The sequence below is a fragment of the Lepisma saccharinum genome, chromosome 13 (genome assembly GCF_977018435.1).
Source record: "Lepisma saccharinum chromosome 13, izLepSacc3.1, whole genome shotgun sequence".
Taxonomy (NCBI): domain Eukaryota; kingdom Metazoa; phylum Arthropoda; class Insecta; order Zygentoma; family Lepismatidae; genus Lepisma; species Lepisma saccharinum.
The window spans coordinates 76,288,252-76,315,511 of NC_139241.1; the positions used below are offsets into that span (position 1 = coordinate 76,288,252).

Consider the following 27,260-nt stretch of genomic DNA (forward strand, 5'->3'; position numbering starts at 1 on the left):
TCACGATGGATAATCTGCCACATCCAAGCAGAGATTATTGGTGAAGAACTCACAGTCGTGGACGGTTGGGACGGCTGCGTCCAGAGGGTGTCGTAAGGTTGACGTGGGTCTGACGCCATGCATATGCTGCTGCTCTCTGACGGCGACTGTCGGAACTCGGTGATGCCAGTCGGGTGGAATAGGTAGGCCGTTTGGCAACAGGGCTGGCGGACGAAGCTTTGTCGGGAGAGGGAGTCTCGTCACTCCAGGGGCTGTAAAGAGAAATGGAAAAATATATTTGTTATAATTTCTTCCAGTTTATTACGAAAGACAGTCCAACAAATCAAGAATTAATTGAAATTTTACTTAAAAACACTAGGAAAGTTTCAAATTGAGTAGGCAAATTGTCCACCGCCAGGGGTTTATCCAGAATTTTCATCTGGGAGGTGGGGGTAAGGCAAGCTCGTATCTAGAAATATATTTTTTCGGGGGGGGGGGGGTCCGAACCTAGTGTCTCCGAAATAATAATAATATTATAAATGTTTAAATTAATACGTTAATATTAATAACTCGTATATATAGGTAATTTTTAGGTCTATTCATATAATATGTAAACAGTGGCGGCGGTTGGGTTCCGAAACTGAGGGGGGCAAGGACAATTTACTTTCATTGGTACATAAGGTTCAGCATAGTGCAGGGGCAAAAGTGGGAAAAAGCGGGAGGGCAACTGCCCCCTCGCCCCCCTAATCTCCGCCACTGTATGTAAAGTAATTAATTTTGTATTGTTATTAATACATGATTGGGCAAAGAGATGAATAGAGATATAACAATATGTATTCATTATCTAGCTTACGTGTTGTTAAGATAAGAAAAACAATTGTCCTGGCTTGGAAATTTACTGTCAAAAGGATAAAGAATTGAATATTTTTTAATAAAGAAAAAAGATGTTAAAGCCAGTTGACGAAAAGTAAAGTTCCTGATTAATATTTTATGCATGTTATTATAAATAGTGGTCAGCATAATTCTTATTGTTTTGGTACTGTTATTCAAAGTCGCGTGATCCGGGATTCGAACCTGGCGTTGTAGCGTGATGTGATAATCACTCTGCCACGAAGGTCGGCGTATTATACGTAAATAAGATACTAGAAAAATTGCATATAGACGGTTCGAAGTTAGCATGCATACGTTGCCGAAGCAAGGGATTTAAATTAATCAAATTTGAGAATTCCATTTTTACCTGACTTGAAAATCAAGCCATGTCTCAAGAGTTCCGGCTTTGTAGCCTTTACAAGCCATTTGCTTATTATAGATTCTCTATTTGAATCGCCCCACTTTGCATCGTGGAACCAACACGAAGCGTGAACAAAGATAACACGTGACTACCTGTATGCCCTATGGAATTCCTTCTGTTGTGGACGGGTCCCGGGTGCGTGGGGGGCCCTGGTGGCCCTGGGGCCATCAGATGGTGCATGGGGAGCCTCAGCCTCAACTGGGGGCGACTCTTTAGCAGGACGGCCAACGGAGGTCTTCGGGTTTGTTGACTCTTCAGGTGTAGGGCCTGTAAGAAATAACAGACTGTAGCATAGGAAACTTGAATGAGGTCCTCCTCATCAAGCTATTTTGTGTATGCTATGTGCTCTATATACGTGTACACGTAGAAATGTTGCAACGCTGCATCTTGATATACCGTATTGAAACTAATCTATACTGGGGAACACGAAATTAGGCGTCTGGCACAATATGCGCTGTTGCCATATCGGTATTAGTGCACATGCTTAGATCTAGTCGAAGGTTCACGACAATGTATGTTCTCGTCTTGCAACCCGTTTCTGTAATGGACAAAATGAAATAATCGTATCAATATATGTTGGAAAGATTAAGATAACAACAGTCTATTATTTATGTGAGAGACAATTGACGCAACTAGGCAACGTTGCACTGTGAGCGTTGGCACATTGTGCGCGGGAACCAGCGTTTTATGGCCTTTCCTTGTCTAGCTTTGCCATATGTGGTACAGTTTGTTTGTAGCAGTCGCATTAACTTTCAATGGAATCATTACAACCCACAAGTGTCCGTGACTGTACAATGCACACCTCCACAAATGCATAATTTCGTATATATTGAAAAGACTCAATAATAATTCGATTGTAGCCCCTGTGGAACATTGCTTAGGTCTCCTACAGGGCAATAAAGAAAACATGAACGACATTCAAAACAGTTAACTAAGAATAAATATAAGCATTCATCATGCAATCTATATTCTAGAAAGTGCTACGAAAAGGACTGGAAAAATACGTAAACATATTTAAGAGGCAGCAACCTGCTACAAAACTAGAAAGTTTACAAAATAGAAAAGATATCTAGGATTGAAATTTATTAGTGTAAAACGTGTTGGACGAGAGATGAAAGCAAAAAAATGCCAGTGGCGCCTCTCAGTGATGACTGGCAGAACTTCTTGTGGACAGTAAATCTTAACGAAGATAGTTTGCTACCCGAGTTCAATATCTGCCTGTAATACGTTTATCGGTGATATTACTTAGCACAAAGAACAACCTTACTGTATTAAGTCCTGGCAACCTGTCATTTTTACTTTTAAAATGAAGTAAAAAGTATTTTTAATCGAGCTATAATACCTCATGGTCATAGTTAATTAATCATCATTAATTGTAAAACGGATTCAGATAAGAGTTGCCATGACTTGAAAGTACTTAGTCCTAAATATATTTATAAAACTACATTTTTCAATTGCATAACAATAGTTTACAAACCTCTGGTTTTAACGGTCCCCTTTTATCAACATGCTCCCTTATAAGATTGACAATGTCCAAGCTAGGCATCAAGCTTGCTAGGGAAGCGTTCCGTGGACGACCAACCATACGGCCCAGTTCAGGCAACGTCATATTTGGCGGTGCGTGAAGCAGCGTAGCCAGATTGATCCTCTCGGATAAGGGCATCGAACGTAACAGCGGTAATACCTCTCCCAAACGTTGTTTTAACTCTGGTTCTTTCATTGCCGCCGCTATTACATTGTGAAACACACGTCCTTCTGCTATGTCACCTTGCGCGGGCATCCAATCGTCATTTGGTGCCTCTGTTGGGTGCGTGGTTCCGCTGTATTCTGTGGTTGTTGAAGGATATGGCGTCGTGGAGATACTTCTGCTAGTCCTGCCATCTGTTGAGGAGATTTGAAAACACAGCGCGATCACCGCCGCTTTTAAAATTAGTCCCTGTAAAAGAAAATATATATTTTATGAAATATGATATTCCTTTTTGTTTTGTATGCTTTAAGATCATACGAAGATCTGAGAGAAGTAGTTTAGAAAATGATAATTTTGTACATATATACGCGTATCTTATTTATATTTTTCTCGAACTCTTTTCGGATTACTCATAAAACTTTCACTGAGGTTCTGACCGAGTTAAACATGGAATAGCATTGGAAAACCTCATTCAAAAGTAAAATTACCTTAAATTAAGGTTTTGAGCGTCAACTTGTTGACTGTTTTGGAAAATTATTACTATTTTCTTTCTTGCCTGTATCTGCCTTTTCCTTTGAATAAGGTGGGGCAAAGTTAGTTTTGAAGTCCATTTTATACATGATGGGCTAATCGGGACTGGATCTATGGCCTGTAGTTTAAACTGAGATCTGAACCACCGTGCAAAGTTCCTGCACTTGGAATCGAACCAGGGACCACTTGGTCACAAGACGTCAACGTTAATAACTGCACTATAGAAGGATAGTATAAGATTTATTGTTTGATTTGTGTTACTTAGCGTCATTTTCTTCCACGTTTGGCTAATCTCAACGATGAGGATGAATGATGATCTGGTGAAATTGATGAAGGGACGCTCACTCGCAAAGAACGCCCATACCCATGCCGAGATCCCTGGCGTCATAGCACGTTGTGCTAACCAGCAAGTATGAGAACCACTGATGCTAACCCATAAGTGTTCGCGACCTATTTATTGACATGCCCTCGTACATGACAACTTCATTTGCACAGGCTCATGCCGCACGTCAAGAAATTCATGGCGGGAAGGAATCGTAACGGTACACGTCGTACATGTGTGCGGTGTTCTTTTATCCAGTTGTCCTGCCAACCGAGAATTTTTTCAAAGCACAATATTCGAAGCACATGCTGAGGGAACAGTGCAACCGTTGTCCACGTGAAGGGGACATTTTCTGAATGCTTGTTCCGAGACACGTGCACGGGTAGATGCTTCTTCAAGGTACTGCAACGGGGCACGTTTTAGCAATGGCATTTGTCGTTTGTGTTTTGTTTTATATGTTTTTGTATCTCAAGAATGGCTGAACATTTTCCTTGGAGACCAAGACGAGAACGAAATTAAAGGTCCTCATAAATAGGGGAGTATTTATAAAATTTAGGCCCTGCCGACATTATTATTATTATTATTAGTTTTGTTATTATGCTACTTCACGTCTACTAATTACATGATCTGTGTTAATAACACTTGTAAACTTTAAAATATAGACCTATCCGATTAAAAATTATTCATTAAACTTCATGTTCGTTTATGAGCGCCACTTGAACTACGCGTTTCGCCACACAGCACTAATACCGCACACGCACCAAAGGAAACCGACACCACATTACAGTAGCCACACTCCCAGCGCAGTAAGAAATAAGGATGTTGATTTCAACCGTCAATATCCGTCCACTTGACTTCGAATTGTTGGTATTCAAAATATTTACATTCGTTTCTTCGAGGGAACTTTGTTAATATTCCTTCCCTCCTTCCTTCTTTCATGATATAAACAAGTAAAAGGACTTGACGTGTTGTTTTACTTTGCTATTATCACAATACAGTAAAACCTCGCTAATCTTTAGACCGCCGAGCGGGTTTTCGAAAGTAACCTCTCTCTGGCCGCCGCCTTTGCGCGCGATTTTTAAATTTTACCCTTATTTCAGAAAAACGTTATATCTCTGAGACTATTTGAGCAATCTACTTCGGGTAACTTTTGTTTTGCAGCTAGAACATCAGGGCATGCAGCCGTGCAGGAATCAAAACGCCAAAGCCAATAAGAGGGGTTGGGTGAGCCGCGGCCTCCAACTTTCAATGAAAAAATCATAAAAATGGGGAGTTCTTTCACATAGTAATGCACCCAGGAACATGAAATGACTTTCATTCGGTTGAGAAGGACCATTCTTTGAAAATAAGGCTAAAGTGTGCCTCCCCTTACAAAAATAGCGGGGAAAGATGGGCAAACTCCCCATTTTTATGATTTTTTCATTTAAAGGTTGTGGCCGCGGCCCACCCAACCCCTCTTATTAGCTTTGGCGTCTTGATTTCTGCACGGTTGCATGTCCTGATGGTTTAGCGGAAAAACAAAAGTTACCCGAAGTAGATTGGTCAAATAGTCTACGAGTTATAACATTTTATGTCAAATAAGTGTACAACTTTAAAATTCGCGCCAGCTTCCATACGTAACTTTGAAGTCGGGAGGGGGGAAGGGGGGTCCTGGTGGGTGGGTTTTCTTCCACATGACATTTCAAAGTCTTATCTGAACATCTGTCAGCGTTTACAACCTCACATACATGTATGAAGGTCCTAAAAGCACATGAACATTTTAATCAGTACGATGGGTCACCAGTGACCCATCGGCCGACTACGCCTATATTTTCTATGGGTCACATGTGACCCATTGGCCGAGTAAAGGTTAATCCGGACCACGATAAGCCGAACTTCGCTTAATCCGGACAGGCAAAAGGAAAAAAAACAGAGTGCAAGGTTTTAAATGTGGCTGGAAGTCAACAAGGGAACTTCCCAAAGAAAAGGCAGTCAACCACTGATGAAATTCTGTTTCCCGCAGGCTTTGTACTGTACTGTATAGTGTATTTAGGCCTATGCCCTTTAAATACACCATAATAAACGTGTTTGGTTGCTATAAACGGAGTTTTAATGCAGTTTCTACTGTTATTTTAGGTTATTTCAGTTAATCCGGACAACTTATCCCCCCATTCGTCCGGATTAACGAGGTTTTACTGTATTGGAAATATTAATAGTGGATGGTTTTTGTCACTTCTGTCCCTTCAGCGTCTCATCCACACCCCTCCCCCCTAACTTGCGGCTACCCTAGGATAGCCTATTGGCAAATCCCTCTCTGCTCATAAGCAGGGTGCCAAATCCTAAAGGGACAGGGGGATTCGCCCCCAACAATGTTGTCCTAAAAAAAATCTCCCACAAAAATTTTCTGATGGGAAGTTTTCGTTACAACAATAAAGATAAGCAATTAGTTTTGACTTCAAATATACTTTAGCTACTAAGAGGTCATTAACAGATCTGCACCTATAACAGTGAAACGACAATGCAAGACAACTATTAGTATGAAATCTCATTGATTTATATTAATACAACGATAGTAAACAAAATCTTATACAAAGGTAAGTCAAAAAGAAACGCACAATTCACTGTAGCTCGGGAATAGTAAGGACTAGAGAAATGAAATTTTGTAGGTAGAAGCAGCGGTTCCTTTTGTCCTTTGGAAATGTCACTCAATCTATGAATATGCTTCACTCCACAGCAGCCATCTTTGTTTCCATGACACGAATGGACGTTCGTAAAACTCTTGAGGTTGGTCTTTACCAGTGGCGGACCCAGAGACCGGGGCACAGGGCATAGGCGGAGTTCTGGAGGGGCCATGGGGGGGCCTGCCCCCGCCCCCAACTTAAAGAAGTATAAAAAATAACACACGATTAAGTTCAGTTACTACATTTGTGTTATGAAGCCATACCGCAAATCTTGACGTTTGGCATGTTGGCATGTGCGGTAATTGCGCCGCAATAGCGGGTCTTAGACGGTTTGATTGATGTGTACAGTTTGAAGATGGAAAAACGTAAAATGACTTTCTGTTGAGTCAACCGTTACTGTTGAGGCATCAAAAGAACTTTTCAATTTAATTTTTCTAAAATTTCTGAAGCTTACTATTGTACCGTAACTTTCTTAAAGTAATACGAGTATTGTATCAATAAAAAAATAATGAAATGCAAAATGCAATAATCGTACTGTTTTGCTTCTTACAAAACTGACAACCAATATACTAATTAATATTGGTTTACTTAAGCGAGGAAATTTAACATTTTCAAATCTAAAAGGCCTAAAACTCAGTGTTTTCAAGTTGTTTTTTTTAATTTCCGGGGGAAGGTCTCCGGACCCCTTATAAGCTAGGGGATATTCAACAACCCTCAAGTACATCACATGCTTCTCCCAGAGCCTGCCCCCCCCCCCCAAAGCAAAAGCTCAAACTCCGCCCATGGCACAGGGGCACGTGCCCCCCACCCCCACAAATGCTCGAGCAAATTATACTCATAATATGTAATTTACAAAATTAATAAAGACAGTTCTAATTAATTATGTGTACAGTTTTGAAAAGTGGTGCACCCCGTATATCGTTAAAAATTGTTATGCATTGTTGAAAGTTGGTGCCCCCATACACCATTGGAAGTTAGTGTTCCCGAAAAACGTTGAAAGTTGGTGCCTCTCGAACATCGACTATGTTTCTCTCATGAATAGTTTGTAAAGTTTCTCCTTGTTCTTTGTTCCGTCATGAAAGAATCAAAGGGCGTGAAAGTAAGGTTTAAATCGCATTATCCTACCCAACATTATATGCACAGAATCAAAGACATAGGTCAAATATTATCTCAAAGAATGTCATCGATTATTTCAGATGTCTTGTGTTCATCCCTTTTCTGGACTATTTAATATCTGAAGCCAGATTGAAAGCACTGTACAGAAAGTAATTCCGAAATTCATTGTTGAAGAAGATGAACCAGCTGAAGATATAATTAAGGCAGCTACATTTTATGAAGATTATGTGCAGTCTATTTTAGGATTAGAAAGAGAACTCAAGTTATGGAGACAATTCCGGTTTGGAAAAATCTTCCCCACGTAATCCAGCAGAGGAGTGCAAATTTTCTTCCTTGTATCCCAACATTAGAAGTTTGCTTCACCTGTTGTGTGTGATTCCAGTCACAACGGCTACAGCTGAGCGTTCATTCTCCAATCTGCGAAAAATCAAGACCTACCTTAGATCTACAATGGGTAATGAACGATTGATTGGTTTGGCTCTCCTGAACATCCATAAAGACAATTACCACGTGAAACCAGAGGAGGTTATTGACATATTTGCAAGGAAACATTCACGAGAACTACAGCTACAGTATTTGTAGGGTGAGGTAAATGTCTTTAGTAAGTTCCAATTATTTGACGATTAAAAAGTTCAACTGGTGTCCAAATTACTAGCAGCTTTATCATGTATCATGCATGTTACTGAAAAGGACTCGGGTGCTACATTAAACTAATTATAAAGCAAAAGAGAATTAAGGAATGAAGTAAAACAGACTGTTTATAATATGAAAATACTTCTGTAACTTGTGCGTTTCTGTGTTCGCGAGGAATACGCTGTTTTTAATATATTGTTTTTTTTTACAATGTAATTTTTAAATATATTTGTTCTTAATTACTTGGCCGCATGTACAGACGACTGGAATTGGTACTTTAAGAAATATTAAAGTATAAAAGACTTGTTTCACCATGGTAAACTTTAATTTAATGTAGTGCTGTAATCTTCATTAGTATTTATGTGTACACTTTTGGAAATTAGTGTCCCCTCCAAAACTGAAACCTGGATCCGCCCCTGGTCTTTACACCACTTTTTCACACACATAATGAGCTCGTTATCATATCCAACGTAGATGAGCCTTCAGTCGTCCAAACAGATAGAAATCCGTTGGCGCTAGGTCAGGACTGTATGGAGGTTGTGGCACCACATTCCAGATGGCCAATCTTCTGAACTCTAATGATTGCATCATGCCGTCTTGCGTTATCGTGATGCAACTTGCGATTTGTTGGATTCTTCTCGACATGGAATTAGGTGTTGGTTAGGTGGTAAAGGACCAATGCTTCTACCTACAAAATTTCATTTCCCTAGTCCTTACCATTCCCGAGTTACAGTGAATTGTGCGTTTCTTTTTGACCGACCTTTGTACATAATGACTATTTCAACTATTTTGATCTTCCCCTTCGCACCATCTTTCAATGATTTCGCAACCTGTTCATAAGTCTCTTATTTTCTCTCCTCGCCTGCTGAAATCTCTTACCTTCATAGCTGACAGCCAAGAACTGTGGCATCGAGTCACCTTCAGTTGAAGAAGCATTGTGGATTATTGCCACTTATGTTGAATGAACTGTAAAGAAATAAGACATAATTACTATCATACAAGGCAGGCATGTATCTACAAATAGATTTTGGGACGGGACATTTCCAGCTAAAACTCTCACATAAGAAAAGTAAGGTGCTGGAATTTGTCGGTGGCAAGTCAATCACTCAACACGCTCGGCCAGCGGCTAGAGATTAATGGAAAGCGCAAAAATATCCAAGACAAGAAATTTAATACAATACTGAAGATTACATGATGAGGACTTTTCTTTAACACAATCACAGGTAATTTGTTAATAATATATATGATTGATATGAAGTGAATTTATGTCTTAGAATATACTATCATCTGAAGGAAATTAATAACTGTTGGCAATGTTGCCAGTACGTTTAAAGAAAATTGTCCCTCTCTGCAGAGGCAAAAAGTACAATTATTAAGAAATAGGGAATTGTTACATGAATGCACATATAAATGTATATGGAACTTTGTTTATCATGTTCACATTTTAGATTCACACTTTTTAAACTGTGATAAATTTCCATTTGTTTATTTCACCGCATAAACGATTAAAGGATTGGTCTTATTTTACTTCGCTTTTCTGCCACTTTTGGCTAATCGCGACATGCGCAGTTATTATATTTTGATAGTAACTTTTACACACCTCGTTCAAGAAAAAGTTTTAAAAGTCGGGGAGAAATTTTCATCCTAAAGTTTATATTGCTTGATCTCTCCCATAAAACTTTAATTTTTGGGCTTTTGACAATTGTGGAACCATTTATTCTTTGGATTGTATGGTAGATTATGAAAATATAATCTATTTTTAGATTATTTTTTTCTTTCGATGTATCACAGCTTTTGCATATCAGTTAACGGAATTTTAACAATCTTTCTGCCTGCATGTAACTTGAAACTAACAATGTCAATTTCTAGAGGGGGTCGAACATCGCCCCTCGACGCTCATGAGAATGGCGAAACATAAATGAAAAGTGGAGATGTTGCTCTATATTCCAAGAATCTTGTTGGGGGAAATCGCCTCCACAGCCCCACTCCAGATTCGCTCCCAGTATATTCAATTGTCAAATTGTCAGTATAATAATTATGATATGGTGATTGCTGGCTCCAAAATTTATGATGAAGTGACGAATTGGATGGGAAAGGGAAATTGTGCCCTTGTATGGCAACACTGTTTGTCACACGTGCTATCAATCGATCTGAGACTACACTGTCATTATGCAAATAATATCGGGGGGGTGGAGTCATTACGAATTGCAATGTATCATCAAAGAGCTCCAATTATATTCGGCTTGCAAGCATGTCGCCCTAAGACATCAGAACGTGCGTGTAAGTCCTCAGAAACGCAGTCGACCATTAAATTACTTTGATTTAGGTACGTTAGCATCTAGAGTGGTATCTTTACATAGATGATAAAGTAGATTTTTCTACGCATTGTTAGAACTTATATACTTGCTCCAATTATTATCTGAATTGTCCTGGCTGCATAAGTCAGTGGCGTAGTCAGTCATGGTCTTTCCTGAAATTTTGCCAAATTGCACTGCTCTACAGAGGCGTCTCGTGAACGCATGCGGTGCATGTGTCAATTGTGGGAAAAAGGACAGCTTGCTCTGCGACGACATTCATGAGCATTTCTATATTGTCATTTCTTCATATAGGAGAAGTATTTATTTTACACGAGAGCGCTGAACTAAGCTTACATTTCTTGGATCTGAAGTGAAAGAAAGTAATAATTCTTTTCCCACAATTGATGCATGCGTCACTTCAGATCCAAGAAATGTAATATAAGTTTAGTTCAGCGCTCTCGCGTAAAATAAATACTTCTCATATATGAAGAAATTAGAATGTAGAAATGCCCATGAATGTCGTCGCAGAGCAAGCTGTACTTTTCCCCATAATTGACACATGCGCAGCATGCACCGCATGAGTTCACGAGACGCCTCTGCTGCTCTACAATAATTCTTTATAGATTTTTGAGTGTAATCAAGGGGTCCCGGGTTTGATACCCGGTGGAGGCACATTGCACAGTGGTTCGGATCCCACTTTAAAATGTAGGTCCAGTCCCGATTAGCCTAACTGTGCAGAAAGTGGACTTTCAACGATTCGAAGATCCAAAGATTTTGAGTGTTGAAATAAAAAAAAATACATTATTTTCATTGGCTTTTTTTCGTGTTGTGCATGAGAATTGTTCTGAAATCATAGGCGTCCGCAGGGAGTGTCAGGTGAGGGGCACTTGGCTCCCCTTGAGATAAGGAATAATTGCTTTACTTCCTCTTCCTTCGTCCATTTTATTGGTAACTCTTCTATTCTTTTGATCGCATCTTCTCTCTACCTTTTCGTCTTATTTACTCAATTTTAGTACCCCTTCGTTCGTGTATTTTTCCTCTCTCCTTGATTATTTCCTTTATTATGTTTTCCCTCACATTTTCTGTGTTTCTTCTTTATTCTTTCTCTCTATCGATTTGACGTCACTTCTCTTCTGTCTCTTTTCTCTATCTGCTTCTGCCTGTCTTTTCCTATATTTCTCATTGTTTCTTCTTTCTTTTTCTCTCTCGTTTCTATATTTCTTTTTCTCTTGCCTTTCTCTCCTTCTGTCGCTCGCTTCTCTATTTTTCTTTCTCTCTTCTTTCCCACCCCTCTGTCGCTCGCTTCTATATTTCTTTCTCTCAATTCTTTGTGTTCTCCTTTCTCTCGCTTCCTATTTCTATCTCTGTCTCTGCCGCGTCCTTATTTTTCTTCCCTCTCTGTGTGTGTTTGCCTCGCTTTAGCCAATCTCCGTGGCTAGGCACAGCGTTAGAATCCCGGTCTGATTATTTTCTTTTGTTTCCTGCTAGCTGGTAGAATGGCTCATTTTTACGTCACAATCTAAGAAGCGATAACTTCCTTATTGACCCACCTGTTACATACCTACCTTCTTCACATCTATGACCAGTGATTCTTTTGCATAGCTGTTACATTACCACACACAAACAAAGGTTAATTGAGTCCCGAATGTTGGTTAACCAAAGTATTTACTCCTGGTGGAACACTTGTTGCCATGCCGTTATGGCTTGAATCTTGAGCAAGACCACAATTGCATGACCCAGTAACAGGCTACACAATATTTTATGCGCCTCTAAGTGAGGTAGGAAGTCATTTAGATGGCTGACAAACCAACACACTGCTATAATCAAGGCTGAAGTTTGTTTATTTTTCCACGAATCGTAAGCTTTGTGTTTGGGAATGCTAAATTCTGGTCGAATGAGCTCAAGAGTTAAACCACAGATGTTGAAAACTAGGGAATTGGGGTTTAGATGGTGACACGTCCTTTCCCATTGTACAAATATTTATTGTTAATATCTATTGTTATTAATTATCTTTTCTTGTACAAATGTTTATTGTTTTTGTAATATCAATTACTGTAATTTACCTATCACTGATAATGTCAGGATAGTAACTAACCTGTATATAGTTATCTTGTTAAGAGCTGTTGCCATGGGAATTACGAGTGTCTTTTGTCTTGACTTAGGAGTTCGGGCTTCGAGTTTTAAAAGAGTGTTTATGTTGAATTGTAAGAAGCTGTTATTTCTTTGACTGAAGTGGATTTTATGCACATAAGTATTTATTTTGCTAAGACGTAAAATATAATTATTTTCTCTTAGCGAAAACTTGACTTTGATTTGTTTTGACCAACGAACGAAGAGAGATATGACCCCATACCCTGAGAGGCATCACGTGTATGCTTTCGAGTCTTTCATGTGAACTTATTATTTGTTCTTTTAGTTAAATCATGTTCTTTTGACTAAAGAACGTTGCAATATTTTGGCGCAACAACGCGGGGCTCGAAATCTGTTGTTTCGTTAGTGGTGTTCATTTTTGTGTGTTCGTGAAGAGTAATTGATTTGTGATTGTGATGGAAATTCTGTGCTAGAAGAATATGGATAAGAAGATGTTGAGAAGTGCAAGTAAATCGTCGGCTGAGGAAAATGAATCTCCAGTGCAGTCAGTTCCAGTTACAGCAGACCTGCTTTCTTCAATACGGATTATGTTGGAGGAAAGTACAAGGGCTATGGAAACTAAAATTCAGGGAAACATTAGAGAAAGTTCCAGCAATCTGGAAGCAAAGATCCAAGAAAACGCCATTGCTTTGGATTCTCTGGAATCAAAAATTAAGGAAAAGATTATAGAAAGTTCCAGCAATTTGGAAGCTAAGTTTCAGGAGAATGTAGCCATGTTGGAATGCAGTTTGAACTTAAAGTTAGAGGAAAGTGGTAGAAATCTGGTGGAATCAGAAAGGCGCTTAGAAGAGAAGTTTTCACAGGGTTATTCAAAACTCACAGAATCAGCTTTGGAAATGGGACAGAGACTGGACAATTTGACTGTAAAAATGGAAGAAAATCATCAGAAGATAAAAGAAAGCATTCAAATAGAGATCGTTAATTTACGTCAGACATGTGAAGCAAACTCTCTACAAGTGGAATCAAATGTGCAAAAAGAAATTGCCCTGTTGAGAGAAGAGGTGGAACAATCTCAGGGTAACTTTCGTAAGGAAATCGCTGAAGAACAGAGCAGTTTCAGAAAGGAAGTGTTTGAAAATGTGAATCACCAGGTAACTGTTATCACAGACAAGTTAGAAGATACCATTAATCACAATGTGGCAGAGAAACTTGCTGAGAATATAAATGAAACCGAGGGATACCGGAAAGCTGACGAAGAATGGAGGAAAACAGTTGAAACTAAACAAGACAAATTTTCCTCAGATGTTGGTCATATCTGTAGTGAAATTGTTCATATTTCTGATCAGCTGAATAGGTTACAGATCCAGACGAACTCTGATCATCCTAAAATCCACCGTGTTGATGAAGGTTCTGGAAGATCGACATTTTATCCCATCTGTTCAGATGAAGCTTCAAACCTACAAGGAAAGACGTCACGGAAAAAGAGGTACAAGAAGATGAACGAATCCAGCTCCTCAGACAGTGAATCAACTGCTCGCAGCAGAAGAAACAGAAGAGAGCCTGCTTCACGCATGTTACGCACTGGGGTAACTCCTAGAATGGCAGACATAAATTCTATGAGAAAGTTCGACGGCAATATTATCGCTACTTCAGCTGAAATATATTTAAAGGAATTGAATACAAACCTGGAAATTCTACAGATTCCTCAACATTATAGGCTTGAAATCATTCCACGTTTGTTAACTGGAAAGGCCTATCACTGGTTTTATTCGCATAAGAATGATTTCCGCACTTACTCCGATTTCTGCAGAGAGTTCAAGAAGCGTTTTGCTTCAACAGAAGCGAAAGAGAGAGAATTGGCATCTGTGAGGACTAGGCGGTACAATAAGCAGAATGATAACAATGTGGAGGAATATATTTGGTCTGTGTACTCTGCCTATAGGAATCTGAGTAATCATTACACCGAGCAGGAAGTAGTTAACCTAATCATCGGACAGCTACCTTTTAGAGTAAAGCAATTGTGCTTGGCTCATGCTCCGAACACCGTGGATCTCTTAGCGGATTTTGTTAAGAGATATGAGCAAGCAGAGGAACAAGATGCTTGGCGGTCTACATGGAGACGAGAAACTGGCTCTCAACAAAACAGCAGAGATGTTCAAAGAACGTCTAGAATTCGCTTAGTTCAGCAACAAAATAGGAGTAACCCAGCTGAGAGTCCATACTCTAGAAATGGAAATAATTACCGTCAACAGCGTCAGTTTAGATCACGACGAGAATATCCAGCTTCCAGAGGTAATCCTTACGATAGACCGTATCCTAACAGCGGGTTTTCTTCGCCAAGTCAACAACGTTTATCTCCACCGAGAGATAGCAATAATGCTCCAGGGACTCAAATGACGAGCAGTGGCGTGCAGACAGACATTGTTGAACCATATCCCAGCGTTGAGCAACAGCGAAGTGTGGCAGTAACGAGGAACTTCTGTTGGGACACCGGATCTAATCTGGACCAGGTGCAGGATTTCACCCCTCGCTTCACATAGAAACGTTCCTTATGTTAGGCAGTCTTGGAGGGAACTGGTGGCAAGAAGAGAGATTTTACAGTCTGGTGACAAATATATTATGCTGATATTCGTAACAAATCAGAATTTATGTGTAAATTAAGGCAGATCGTTCAGTATAAAAATTCAGTGAGCTAGAACAAGAATTCAGAACTTGAATTTGTAGGCAAGCGTAACTCAGTGCTCGAAACTACTGAAAGCACCATTCTAATGGAAATCTTAATTCTTAAAGATTTACCATAAAATCTGCTGTTGGTTAATCGTTTCTGCGAAAGTATAAAACTGAGTTCAGTCTTAAACTATGAAAAGTATATTTAATGGTGGATGGAGTGTCGATTTAAAAAGGAGCTAGAAGAGAATAATTCCGTAGACAAGTAAAGGAGGGTCCGGAAATTTAAAGCTAGCCATTAGAAATGGATTCCTTCACCAGAAGATATGAAGAAAAAGATTGATTCTAGTAAAATACTTGAAAATGGAACGAAGAACCGATTTAAGTTGAAATCTTCACGATCAATAGGAAGGTGTCTTTGGAAAGGCCTGGCACTGGAAACGTTTTCTATGAGTTTGTGGTTACGACATGTTGTAGAACGAGAGCATATTTGAATAGGCTGCTGAATGTTTACATGATCTGATTTTCTTATTTGTATGGAGTATCATCGTCTATATAAAATGTATCAGAAGTCCCATGCTGTACAAAAAAATGAATCTTTCTTCAAACGTCCAGTTTTATGTCAGAACTTGTGAACTAAATACATGAAGAATTGTAAACTGTTTTCCAGAGATTGAAACCAAAATCTCCTAGACTGTTGAAAGTTTTCCAGTTCGTCGTCGATTTTGATTTTTCTTCGGAGGGGGCAATTGACACGTCCTTTCCCATTGCACAAATATTTATTGTTAATATCTATTGTTATTAATTATCTTTTCTTGTACAAATGTTTATTGTTTTTGTAATATCAATTACTGTAATTTACCTATCACTGATAATGTCAGGATAGTAACTAACCTGTATATAGTTATCTTGTTAAGAGCTGTTGCCATGGGAATTACGAGTGTCTTTTGTCTTGACTTAGGAGTTCGGGCTTCGAGTTTTAAAAGAGTGTTTATGTTGAATTGTAAGAAGCTGTTATTTCTTTGACTGAAGTGGATTTTATGCACATAAGTATTTATTTTGCTAAGACGTAAAATATAATTATTTTCTCTTAGCGAAAACTTGACTTTGATTTGTTTTGACCAACGAACGAAGAGAGATATGACCCCATACCCTGAGAGGCATCACGTGTATGCTTTCGAGTCTTTCATGTGAACTTATTATTTGTTCTTTTAGTTAAATCATGTTCTTTTGACTAAAGAACATGATTTAACTAAAAGAACAAATCAGGCTACACAATATTTTATGCGCCTCTAAGTGAGGTAGGAAGTCATTTAGATGGCTGACAAACCAACACACTGCTATAATCAAGGCTGAAGTTTGTTTATTTTTCCACGAATCGTAAGCTTTGTGTTTGGGAATGCTAAATTCTGGTCGAATGAGCTCAAGAGTTAAACCACAGATGTTGAAAACTAGGGAATTGGGGTTTAGATGGTAAGGTTGCATCTCGAAATGACAGGCCTCTCACTATTAGTTCTGTTTAATTATCTTATTTCATGCAGCTTTCTTCCTCTTCCTACCCCCTTCTCTATTTGGTTTCTTGCTTTCCCCTTATCTAGCTTCGCACTGTTTCTCTTCCATCCTTCTGCTGTTATTTTGCTTCTGCCTGTCCGTTTCTCTCGCTACAACCTCACTCCTTTTTGTCGCTTCTCTCTGTATGTTTTAATCGCTTCCTTTATCTCTGCTTATTATTATAACCTTCTTTATATCTATATATTCCTTTCCTTATCTCTGTTTATTTCCTTCCTTATCTCTGTTTATTCCTTACCTAATTTCTGTTTATTCATTTCCTTATCTCAGTTTATTTCTTTCATTATCTCTTTATTCCTTTCCTTATCTCTGTTTATTCCTTACTTAATTGCTTTTCATTCCTTTCCTTATCTCTGTTTATTCCTTACCTAATTTATGTTTATTCCTTTCCTTATCTGTGTTTATTCCTTTCCTTATCTCTGTTTATGCCTTTCATTATCTCTGTTCATTCCTTACCTAATTTCTGTTTATTCCTTTCCTTGTCTCTGTTTATATCCTTTCCCTTCTCTACTTGTCTCTATTGTTTCTCTTCTCTCTATCTCAAGTGGTCCTGAGTTCGATTCCCAGAGGAGGCACATAGTTGTTCCGATACCACTTTAAACTGTATGTCCAGTGTGCATAGAGTGGACTTAAAACACCAAATCAATCTAATCTTCTTTTCTCTATCTGTTTTTTCTCTCGTATTCCCTCTTTTTTAATCATTTCTCTTGTCTCCATCTATTTTTATTCCTTCCCGTACCTCTATCTGTTATCCCTTCTCTTCTCTATATTTTTTATTCCTTCCGTCTGTTTTATCACTTCTCTCTGTTTTTATCTCTTCCCTTGCTTCGATCTGTTTTTATCTCTTCCTTTATATCATTTCTCTTCTGTCTGCTTTTATTGCTTTCCAACTCTGTTTTCATCACTTCCGTTTTCTCTGTGTTTCACTTCCTTCTGTCTCCTCCTCTAGTTTCCTCAGTTTTTGCTTTCAGTTGTCTTCTCTATCTATTCTCTCGATTCAACCTTGCTCTGTTTATCTAATCTCCTTCTCAATCTAATCGCCTTTGCGTGTCCCCAGCCTCTCTCTCCCATGATGTCTCTCACCAGTCATCTCAGCTCTACCTTTCCATTTCGGCATTTCTCGTCCCGCGTCCTCTTCCTCTAGTATTTCTGTTCCTCTCTCTCTCTCTCTCCCACTCTTTCCATGTGTATTTTCCATGATTCTCTCCTCTCCTTCTCTATTTCAGCTCTGCTTTTCTTATTTGCCACCTTTTGTTTTCCCTGTTGTTTCGCTTTGTGCTTCTGTCTATGCCACTCCCTCTTCTATCTCTGTACAATTCTGCAGCATTTGTTTTCCTAATGCACCTTTAGCGCCGCCTAATGAATGGCCTGAGAATTTTGATTGATTAATTTATTTGGTCTTCTAAGTCCACTTTATGCACAGAAAGGCTAATCGGGACTGGACCTACAGTTTAGAGTTGAATCTGAACCACTATGTGCCTCCACCGGAAATCGAACCCGGGACTCCTTGATTACAAGGCAACTCTTCCTGCTTTAACATCCTCGCACGTTTACCAACGTGATGTCATCTCTCACCAACTCGCATTCCATGATAGACTTCCCTGCGCGCACCCTCCTTGGTACGAACCGACAAAATTCAAGACCATCTTGTCTAACCCAGTTCTACCTACAGATCCGCCGATGTGTCAACACAAGAGCTACTTGCCTTGCCTGTTTTGCATAACAATGGACATAGTTACCTAATTTTTGCCTGTTTAGGCTCACGGAATTATGTACCAAGTGCTCCCGCCGTGTTCTTATCTGCGAAACGGTTCGTGCGTTTCGTATAATTAATGTCACGGTGGATGAGCACCTCGTATTGCTCGTTTCGGCGTGAACAGTTCTGAGGATCGTAAAGGTATTATTCCTTTCCCTGGCTCTCGATGACGTGCGGGTGGATGTGTGTGAAGGTCAGGAGGAAATCCAGGACAGGCTTTGAGTGCCTTATCCTATTCCACATGCGTTTGTCGGATGGAGTGAGACGTCTCTACAAGCAGCGGTATGTTTGTTCAGTCGGACATACTTTCTGTCGGTCCTCCTTCATGTCATACTCGCACTGTTTCTTTCCCATCCTTCTCCCTGCCTGTCCCTACAAGCTCACTCTGTTTTCGTTGCTTCTCCCTATGTACCTCTGTATATCTCTGAATTTTCTCCCTTTCCGCTATCTCTGTTTTTATCACTCCCTTCCCGGTAACCCACTACCATCGGTTCCATTCACTCTGTTTCTATCGCTTCCTATTTCTCTACATTCTCTTTTCTCTATCGCTTTCCTTCACTCTGTTCTCATACCTTCCCTTCACTCTTTCCTGCTTTAACCCCTTCCCTCATTCTTATTTTTATCTGTTTTTATCGCTTCTCTCTTTTCTGTTTTATCCTGTCTCTTCTCTCTACCTGTTTTTTTTTGTTGTTTCCATTCAATCCTTGTTTTTATCTGTTTCCTTCTCTCTATCTGATTTTATCTATTTCTTTCTCTCTGTTTCTATCGCATGCTATCTCCCTACATGTTACTATTCTTTCCCTTATCTCTGTATGTATTCCTCCCCTTCTTTCTCTCTGTTTTTGTCGTTTTGCTCCTTCTGTTTTGCCATTTATGTCCTTTCTATCTGTTTTATCCCTTCCCTGCTCTATCTCTCTTACATATTGTTATTCCTTCCCTTCCATTATCTTTGTTTTTATCTCTTCCCTTATCAGTACCTGTTCCTATCGCTTTACATCACTCTGTTCTTATCACCTCCTTTTACTCTGTTTATATCTCTTCCCTTCATTCTTCTCTCTACCTTCTTATCGTTTCCTTTCTCTCTGCTTTATATCTGTACTTGTCACTTCTCTTTACCATGTGTATCGCTTTTCTTCTCTTTGCCTCTTTCGATGGCTTCACTTTACTTTGTTCCTCCTTTCTCCATATCTGTTTTATCGCATTCCTTCTCTGATTGTATCCCTTTCCTTGCGTAAGTTCTCATCTCTTTAGAATGGGCCTCCACAGGGAGAGAAATTGTCAATTTCTTTCTTACATTCCCCTTGCTTCTTACCTGCTTTTCGTCCCATACTTTACTGCATCTCGTTGTATCCCTGTCGTTTCCATTTGCGTCGTTCTATTTGTTCTCATCTGCAGCATTTCTTTTCTTAATGCGAGATCAGCGCCGCCAAGTGGATTGTGTGAAAAGCTGAAGAGCGTCAATTCAAAAATTGACTCACAATATGCTTTAAGTTATTTTCTTGTGTCCTTCCACGTTTACCAATGTTGAATTTCGGCCTGGGCACTCTTTGTGAGTGTCCGTTCATCAATTGCATCATATCGTCACTCAACCTCACCACGATTAACAAAAAGTGCAAGAATAACGACATAAAACAAACTAAGTCGATAAGTAAATTAGATATCGTACTTACATTTGTTCTGAATTCTTGTTTTACTTTTATTGTGCATATGTTGTTGTCAGTGGCGGCGATTAGCGGGGGCGAGGGGGGCAGTTGCCCCCCACTTTTCGCCACTTTTGCCCCCGCAGTATGCTAAATCTCATCTTCAAAGGGAAATATACCGTTCGCCGCCACCGATTGTTGTTGGTGTAGATGTCTTAATGATCTCTTGAAACAGAGAGAGAGCCTGCAATAGTCACACACGCACAGAGAGAAAGACATTACCCTGCGTTCTTTGTTTTGTTTTTGATATTATCCTTAATATAGCATATTTGAAGTTAAGGCTCGTTGCTTATCTTTATTGTTTTAACACCCCCACCCAGAAAATTTTGTTGGGGGATCTTTTGGTTAAGATTTCTGCGGGGGAATCTCCAACCATGATTTCGCATTCTGAACTCGTATTAAACGAGAGCGTGTGTGGGGGGTTTAGAAAATTTGGGCTATGTTATTCTTCGCTTTTAGTCCTTAGAACATTATAATTATTATTGTTAACAGTTTTTGTTATCATGGTATTTTACTTATCTAAAATATATCGCCGCAACCGAATTGCGCACACTTTAGATCCAGAATTGCGCACAAATCTCACTCACCTGTTTTACGCACAGATTTTGATCCAACGTTGCCACTTTGATAGATTTAAAGTCTGTGCGCAAAACGGGTTTTGTCTTTAGACAAGAAGAAAGAGAGAAATTAGAAATAAAATAGTAAATCTCTTAAGGATTAAAAAAAAAGTTTAATTTGACCAGTAAATGTAGCAAGTCAAGATACAATTTTCATACCAATTTATTCAAACTCAAAAGTTAGGTTAGGTTAATGACTGCACAACAAACAAACACTTCTGTCAATCAAAGCTCGTGACCTTCAGTATAAATACGGAGATACACCGACCATTACATTCTAGTCCACCAATCAGGTTCATCCTCTATGCCTATCTAATGCTACCCTTCCAGGAAAACCACATGTAAGTCCACAAACACAACAGAAGTGAGAACGGCTTGAGAACATTTTACATCTGACAACATCGCCTCATTTTTTTTTGTGCGCAATCCTGTACCTTGTGACAGCTTGTCAACGGTTTATCAGATACCACTGATAAAACCGGAAAAGTGTGCGCAATCCGGCTGTAGCCAAATATAGACCCATCTGATTATAAACTATTCATTGAACTTCGTTTTCGGGCCCGACCCTGTGGCCGAGCGGTTAGCACATCGCGCTGCGACGCCAAGGGTCCCGGGTTCGAATCCTGGTCGGGCTTGGTTGTTTGTGAATGTCCATTCATCAATTTCATCCTTTCATCACTCATCCTCATCTTCGCAAATTAGCCAAGAGGCACAAAACGCGAAGTAAAATAAACTAAATCAATAAAAAAAACTTCGTTTTCGTTTATGATGTAAGACGTTATGAAAACGCCAGAAACTTCTTCCTTCTGTATAAAAAAGGATTGATTTGATTTATTTTATTTCGCTTCTTGGCTAATTTGCGAAGATGGGGATGAGTGATGAAATGATAAAATTGATGAGTAGACATTCACAAACAACCAAGCCCGAGCGGGATTCGAACCCGGGACCCCTGGCGTCGCAGCGCGATGTGCTAAGCACTAAGCCACAGGGTCCGGCATAAAAAAGGACTTGACATGTTGTTGTAAGGAATTTTAATAGTCGAAAGTCGCAGTGGCGGCGATTGGGTTTCAAAACCGGGGGGCAAAGTGCCAAAACCGGGGGGCAAAAGTGGCGAAAAGTGGGGGGCAACTGCCCCCCATCGCCGCCACTGGTGGCACTTCTGCCCCTCCAGCGTCTCATTTTTGTGCGGCCTCTCTGAACTAAGCTATAGCCTTGGAAAACCTAGTGGCAAATCCACCCCGGAACGAGAGAACTGCATTACAATGCAGAAGAAGTGTATACGAAAGGAAAAATGAAAACATTGCAAAGGATACAAACTCAGAATTGTCACTATGAACAAAAAAAAAAAAAAAAGTTACGTTGCTTCCCAGGCAAGAAGAGTCGAAGCTTAAAGCGATGCCTTCCTCCGTTTGAGGCAAAACAACAATATGAACTCGAGGGCTCTAACTGTATAATCCCTTTCCGAGAATGTATCCAATTCAACAATCGAGCCAATTAAGCCCATTGTTAAGTCGAATTACGAGGATACGGAACGTGCAGACATTCTTCATATTCTTAGAAAATAATTCTTTTGTTCTGTTTCTTGACAAAGGATGGTGAGGAACAAAGTTGAAATGAAAATGGCCAAAAAGGTTATTGTTGAAAGGTCACAGTTTTGTTTTCTAGTATGTGGATCACTGAAATGTGTATTAAATAACTCCGTTCCATTCGCGTACTCACAAATCTGAAAAATTGAATATACAGTGAAACCTCGATTTTACGTTCTCTCAGTTAACCGAGATGGAAAAATGATGGAAAATTTTATAACATTTTACTTTACTAGCAGAATGAAGACTGAATGTGTAATTTGTGAAAATCGAAAATAGACAAATAAATCTTTTAAGCTCTTAATAAATGTGTTTGAAGTGTGTGTGTGTGTGTGTGTGTGTGTGTGTATGTGCAGGAAGCGTGGATGGAGACTGATTTTGCTCTATTTTACTTTTGTGCCACTTTTTTGGCTAATTTGCGAAGATGGGGATGAGTGTTGATATGATGAAATTGATGAATGGACACTCACAAACATCCATGCCCAGGCAGGGATTCGTAGCGCGATGTGCTAAACACTCCGCTACGGGACCGGCGGATGGAGACTGGCCGAAGTACCAAAATGAGATAAGGAACCCCGGTCCTGAAACACGTCATTAAAATGTTTTAAGCCAAAACTAGGTTGGGTCTGCCTATGGAAGTGTAATAAGACACTGATAGATGCGGTTTGTAGATTTAAAATGGACGTTACTACGGTGTATCGTAGCACCCTACGACGAAAACGTTCCAGTAGATGTTCAAAATGGCGGCCCCCAGCGTCAGAACGACTCTAAGAATGTTAAAGCGGATGCGACAGAGCTTCTTGCGACACTGTCGTGCCTGCATCCAACGCCATTTTGAACATCTACTGAATCGTTTTAGTCGTTGAGTGCCACGATACACTGTAATATTTGTAGAAGGGGTTAGGCCATAGATAGAACGTGATTAGTACAAATAATAGGGACAATAATCATTATTGTTATTTTACAATAATTATTATGTTATTTAAAAATACCAATTTCAATCCAAATGTATTGTTATTATTACATAAATGGAGGGACTTTGCAACTCGATCCACCGTATCAGTGAATATCTAACACAATTGTTGTCCTTTATTTTTCTTATATTTTGTACAGTTACTAACTTTTACACAATCGTTCAAAAAAGGCTTTAACACTTGTGGTAAATTTTACTCATAAAGTTTATATCCTGTGACCTCTCACTAAGAAAACTAAGTTTTGGAAGCTGTGGATCCATTTTTTCTTTGGATTTTAATTGTAGAATATTATACACTAAACTTTTTTCGATGTAACGCAGTTTTTACTGCGGTTATAAGTTCAAGAATGGAATAATACGTTTTTTTGTTGGTGAAACATATCTTTTGCTATTGAAGAAACAACGACCTTTTATTTAGTCACGATTTTCAGTGCCGAAAAAGAAGAAGAAGTTCAGAGGAAAGTAAACTGTGTTTTGTGTTATGCTGACAAAGTGCAAACGTGAGTTCGTTTGTGTGTCGCGTTTAGTAAGTTGCTTTATGTACATTCTTTTTGATGTTGCGTTATTTGAACTGTTGGTGATTTATTGTTGGTCTTTGAGTTTGTGAGTTTCTAATAGTATCTAATAGCATTGTCAAACAGGATTGCGAAATATTTTTCCCTCGTACCCATTGAAGATATTGCAATGAAACTTGGCGGACGCATTACGTATAGAGCATAGTATTTTTCAAGGTAGATTATAATCGGGTACTAACATCCAGGGCCGGTCCAGAGGCTCCCAAAGTTACCAAAAGGGATTTTTCGGAGAGAAATTTCCCGAATTATCCCAGATTTCCCTTTCCTCATACATGGTGTACACATGTGCGTGGTACTATTTGAAAGCCTGTTCTATTCTAAGCGGCGCTAAATGACAAACACACAAATACAAATTACTAAAAAAAAAATATTTATTATAATTTTTAAGGAAAACCTCGTGGACCTAATTTCGTGAGGAATTTTGGCTCTATGTCAAATATTGAGACAAAAAATCAAAGCGGATATTTAAAGATGAGCAAACCAGTTTCTTTCTCCTGTTCAAAGTATTTGCTCTTGAATACGAAAGTGACCACACCAGTTACACGCCCAGTCAGTAATTTTTGGGCGCTCCACATTTATAACTAACGACCTGAGGACAAATTTTCAACGCGTCCGTCTTTCCCGTCCGTAGCAAATAGGAAGTCCCGAAAAGATTAATAGTTCGAGTTTTCAAATTTATCGCTTGAGATTTCTTCGCGGGGCATTTCTTTTTCACTCTGTGTGACAGTCAGATTTACCGTCATTATTATTATCATTATTATTCATGTATGTAGCGGTAAAAAGACGTGTTGATTCAAAGTGTTAAGTGTTTTAATTTGTAAGATTACATATTTGATTTTTGCCAAGCCGACGGGAGGAACGAGACATTCGCTTGTGTTAAGGGTGAGCACCTGAAGGGTCACGCTATGCGTCTAAAGCTTAGGAAATTCGACCGTAATGACAAACATTTAAATATCTCGGTTTCCAACGGTCCGATTCATGTGAAACTTATACCAGCGCAGCGGCATGTGTGCAAGGACGGATGTGTGGAGTTTCGTCACGATCAAGCGACAATTACGGACGCCAGATCAAATCGGTTCTAATTGATCAGTTTGTGGACAGCGATTGCAATTGAGCTATGGGCGACAGCCAGGCGGAAGCTTAATCCGCACAAGTCAACTTCGGACACGGTACGTCCTAGTTTGGAGACAATAGAGCAAAGTGGACTGACCCCTTCGGAAGCGTCGCTTCAACGATCGCCTAGCGTCGTTTTTCAAAATCTAAATAAAACGAAGGACATGGTTTTTCGATACACAGTCTTACCGCGATCCTTGTAGCGAGAGAAGCTCCGTGCTACCTCTCCATATACAGTTTTGCCGCGATTCTTGGAACGAGAGCACCTTCGTGCTACCTTTCGTGTACAGTGGACTTTGTTGTGTTGTGCGAACACCAGTGTGTGTGATAGGCAGTAAGTCTACACGAGTGCGCCTACCTCAACCGCTGGGGGGAAGTTGAAGCGAAACCGTTTCCGTGATTACCTTACGCCATTTATAATTTTTGAGAAACGAGGAACACCGGAAACTATGGCGGGCTAGAGGGAGAAGAGAGATGAGGGCGTTACGTCGATTCGCCTGATGTCAGAAGAAGCTACGCCGATGATGCCTATCCGCCGCCATGGAGAGAGAGAGAACGTCGAACGCCGCCCTATTGATACGCCGACGACGCCTACCATCCGCCACGTTGACGCCGACGACGCCTACCAGCCGCGACAGAGAGACGTAGAGAGAGATGTTGACGCCCCGACGACGCCGACGACGCCTACCATCCGCCACGTTGACGCCCCGACGACGCCTACCATCCGCCACGTTGACGCCCCGACGACGCCGACGACGCCTACCAGCCGCGTCAGAGAGACGTAGAGAGAGATGTTGACGCCCCGACGACGCCTACAACGACCGCTCAGATGCGACGTCCGAACCGCGCCATACCACGGAGATCCACCGATCCCGAGAGGAAGAGGAGCCGGGGGAACTAGGTGTTTGAATCCTTTTCGCATCTTCATCGTCGCGACCAAAGGAACCTTTCGCGTGGATACTATGTGTTTTCAATCGCCCATAAAGACGCCAGGATGCACCCCGGAAGCTGAGAGATGGTAAAGTATTCATCTGTGTGAACCTTAACACGTGACGGCCCGATTGATTTAGAGAACGCCCTTGAAATTCGTCGACATTTGGAAAACGCTCACTCAACTCGAAATTTTATATCGAACTCCCGTCGCGCTTGTCATTTGTAATCTATTCGTCTCAGGTCAATTTTTCTTATTCCTTGTGATATTTTTTTATGATCTTAAATTCATTGTTGTTTGTGCTCCTTTGTATTTGTTTAAAGTGCGTACTATTAGAGTAAAGCGCCGCCCGCTTAGTTGCATATTCTACTTGAGGTTTGTTCATTTTTATGTGTCAGCGCTGTGTCGCTGCTAGCTATGTCCGGTTGCATATGTGATTATTTTTTAAAGTATTTGCCTGGTAATGTGAATTGCTCGTCGCGGCGAAGTGTTTAAGTCCCGCCTGCTAGAGAGTATATGTTTGCGCCACTCAACGGAGGTTATTTGTTATGTTTGGAACCACGTGAGGTCTTGTAAAAGGAAAACGTCCGCCCACGTGAATGTAATTGCCGTTGAGACGCCTTTGTTTATACTGGTCAAGTAATGTATGGTCACCGCGCCGACTAGTTTCTTTTTTAAAAAACAAAAACAAAAGGTGAACTTAAGTAAGGGCTGGCTAGGATTTAAGTAGCACTGGAGCAAAATCACAAATGACCTGATTAGACAAAAAGTAAGATAAAATTAATTGAGAATGCAATAATTAGGGCTTGTCGTCATAAAACCTGTACATGTCATGTATAATTTCTTGTGTCAATGACCCCATGAGGATTGAATCTGAGAGAGAATGTGAGAGTGCAAGTGTGGGGACCTGTAATAATTCCATTTTTGTTGGTTATGAATAGAATATACTTTTTATTTTCATGTTAATGTTGGGCTATATCATTTCGTACGCATGTCGCTACCCGTGATTTTCAGGTATGCAGCTAGCCGCTTCCCGGCTACAGGTAAAGAGGTGGTGATTTGAAAGTACATATGTTTTTGTTTTCTATTCGATATGGCTAATCACTATGCACTGTTGGTCACCGGTTCCTACACACGAACTTAACCTGGACCGTAACGCTATTTCG

At 39.9% G+C, this 27,260-nt stretch overlaps 1 protein-coding gene across 3 annotated transcripts in view; it reads right to left on the reverse strand.

The window, feature by feature from the left end:
• LOC145997434 (uncharacterized) overlaps positions 1–27,260 on the reverse strand; it is a 67,840-nt gene that overhangs the window by 12,377 nt on the left and 28,203 nt on the right. For 2 of the 3 annotated variants that reach the window (XM_083134472.1, XM_083134470.1), the window contains exons 2-5: positions 9,099–9,185; positions 2,748–3,206; positions 1,363–1,537; positions 5–251 (exon numbers count right to left, since the gene is read on the reverse strand). In XM_083134472.1, coding sequence (XP_082990598.1) covers positions 5–251; positions 1,363–1,537; positions 2,748–3,206; positions 9,099–9,155 — 938 coding nt within the window. In that variant the 5' untranslated portion in view covers positions 9,156–9,185. Of the gene's footprint in view, positions 1–4; positions 252–1,362; positions 1,538–2,747; positions 3,207–9,098; positions 9,186–14,850; positions 14,948–27,260 lie in introns of those variants that run through there. The other variant, XM_083134471.1, reaches the window with a different exon arrangement.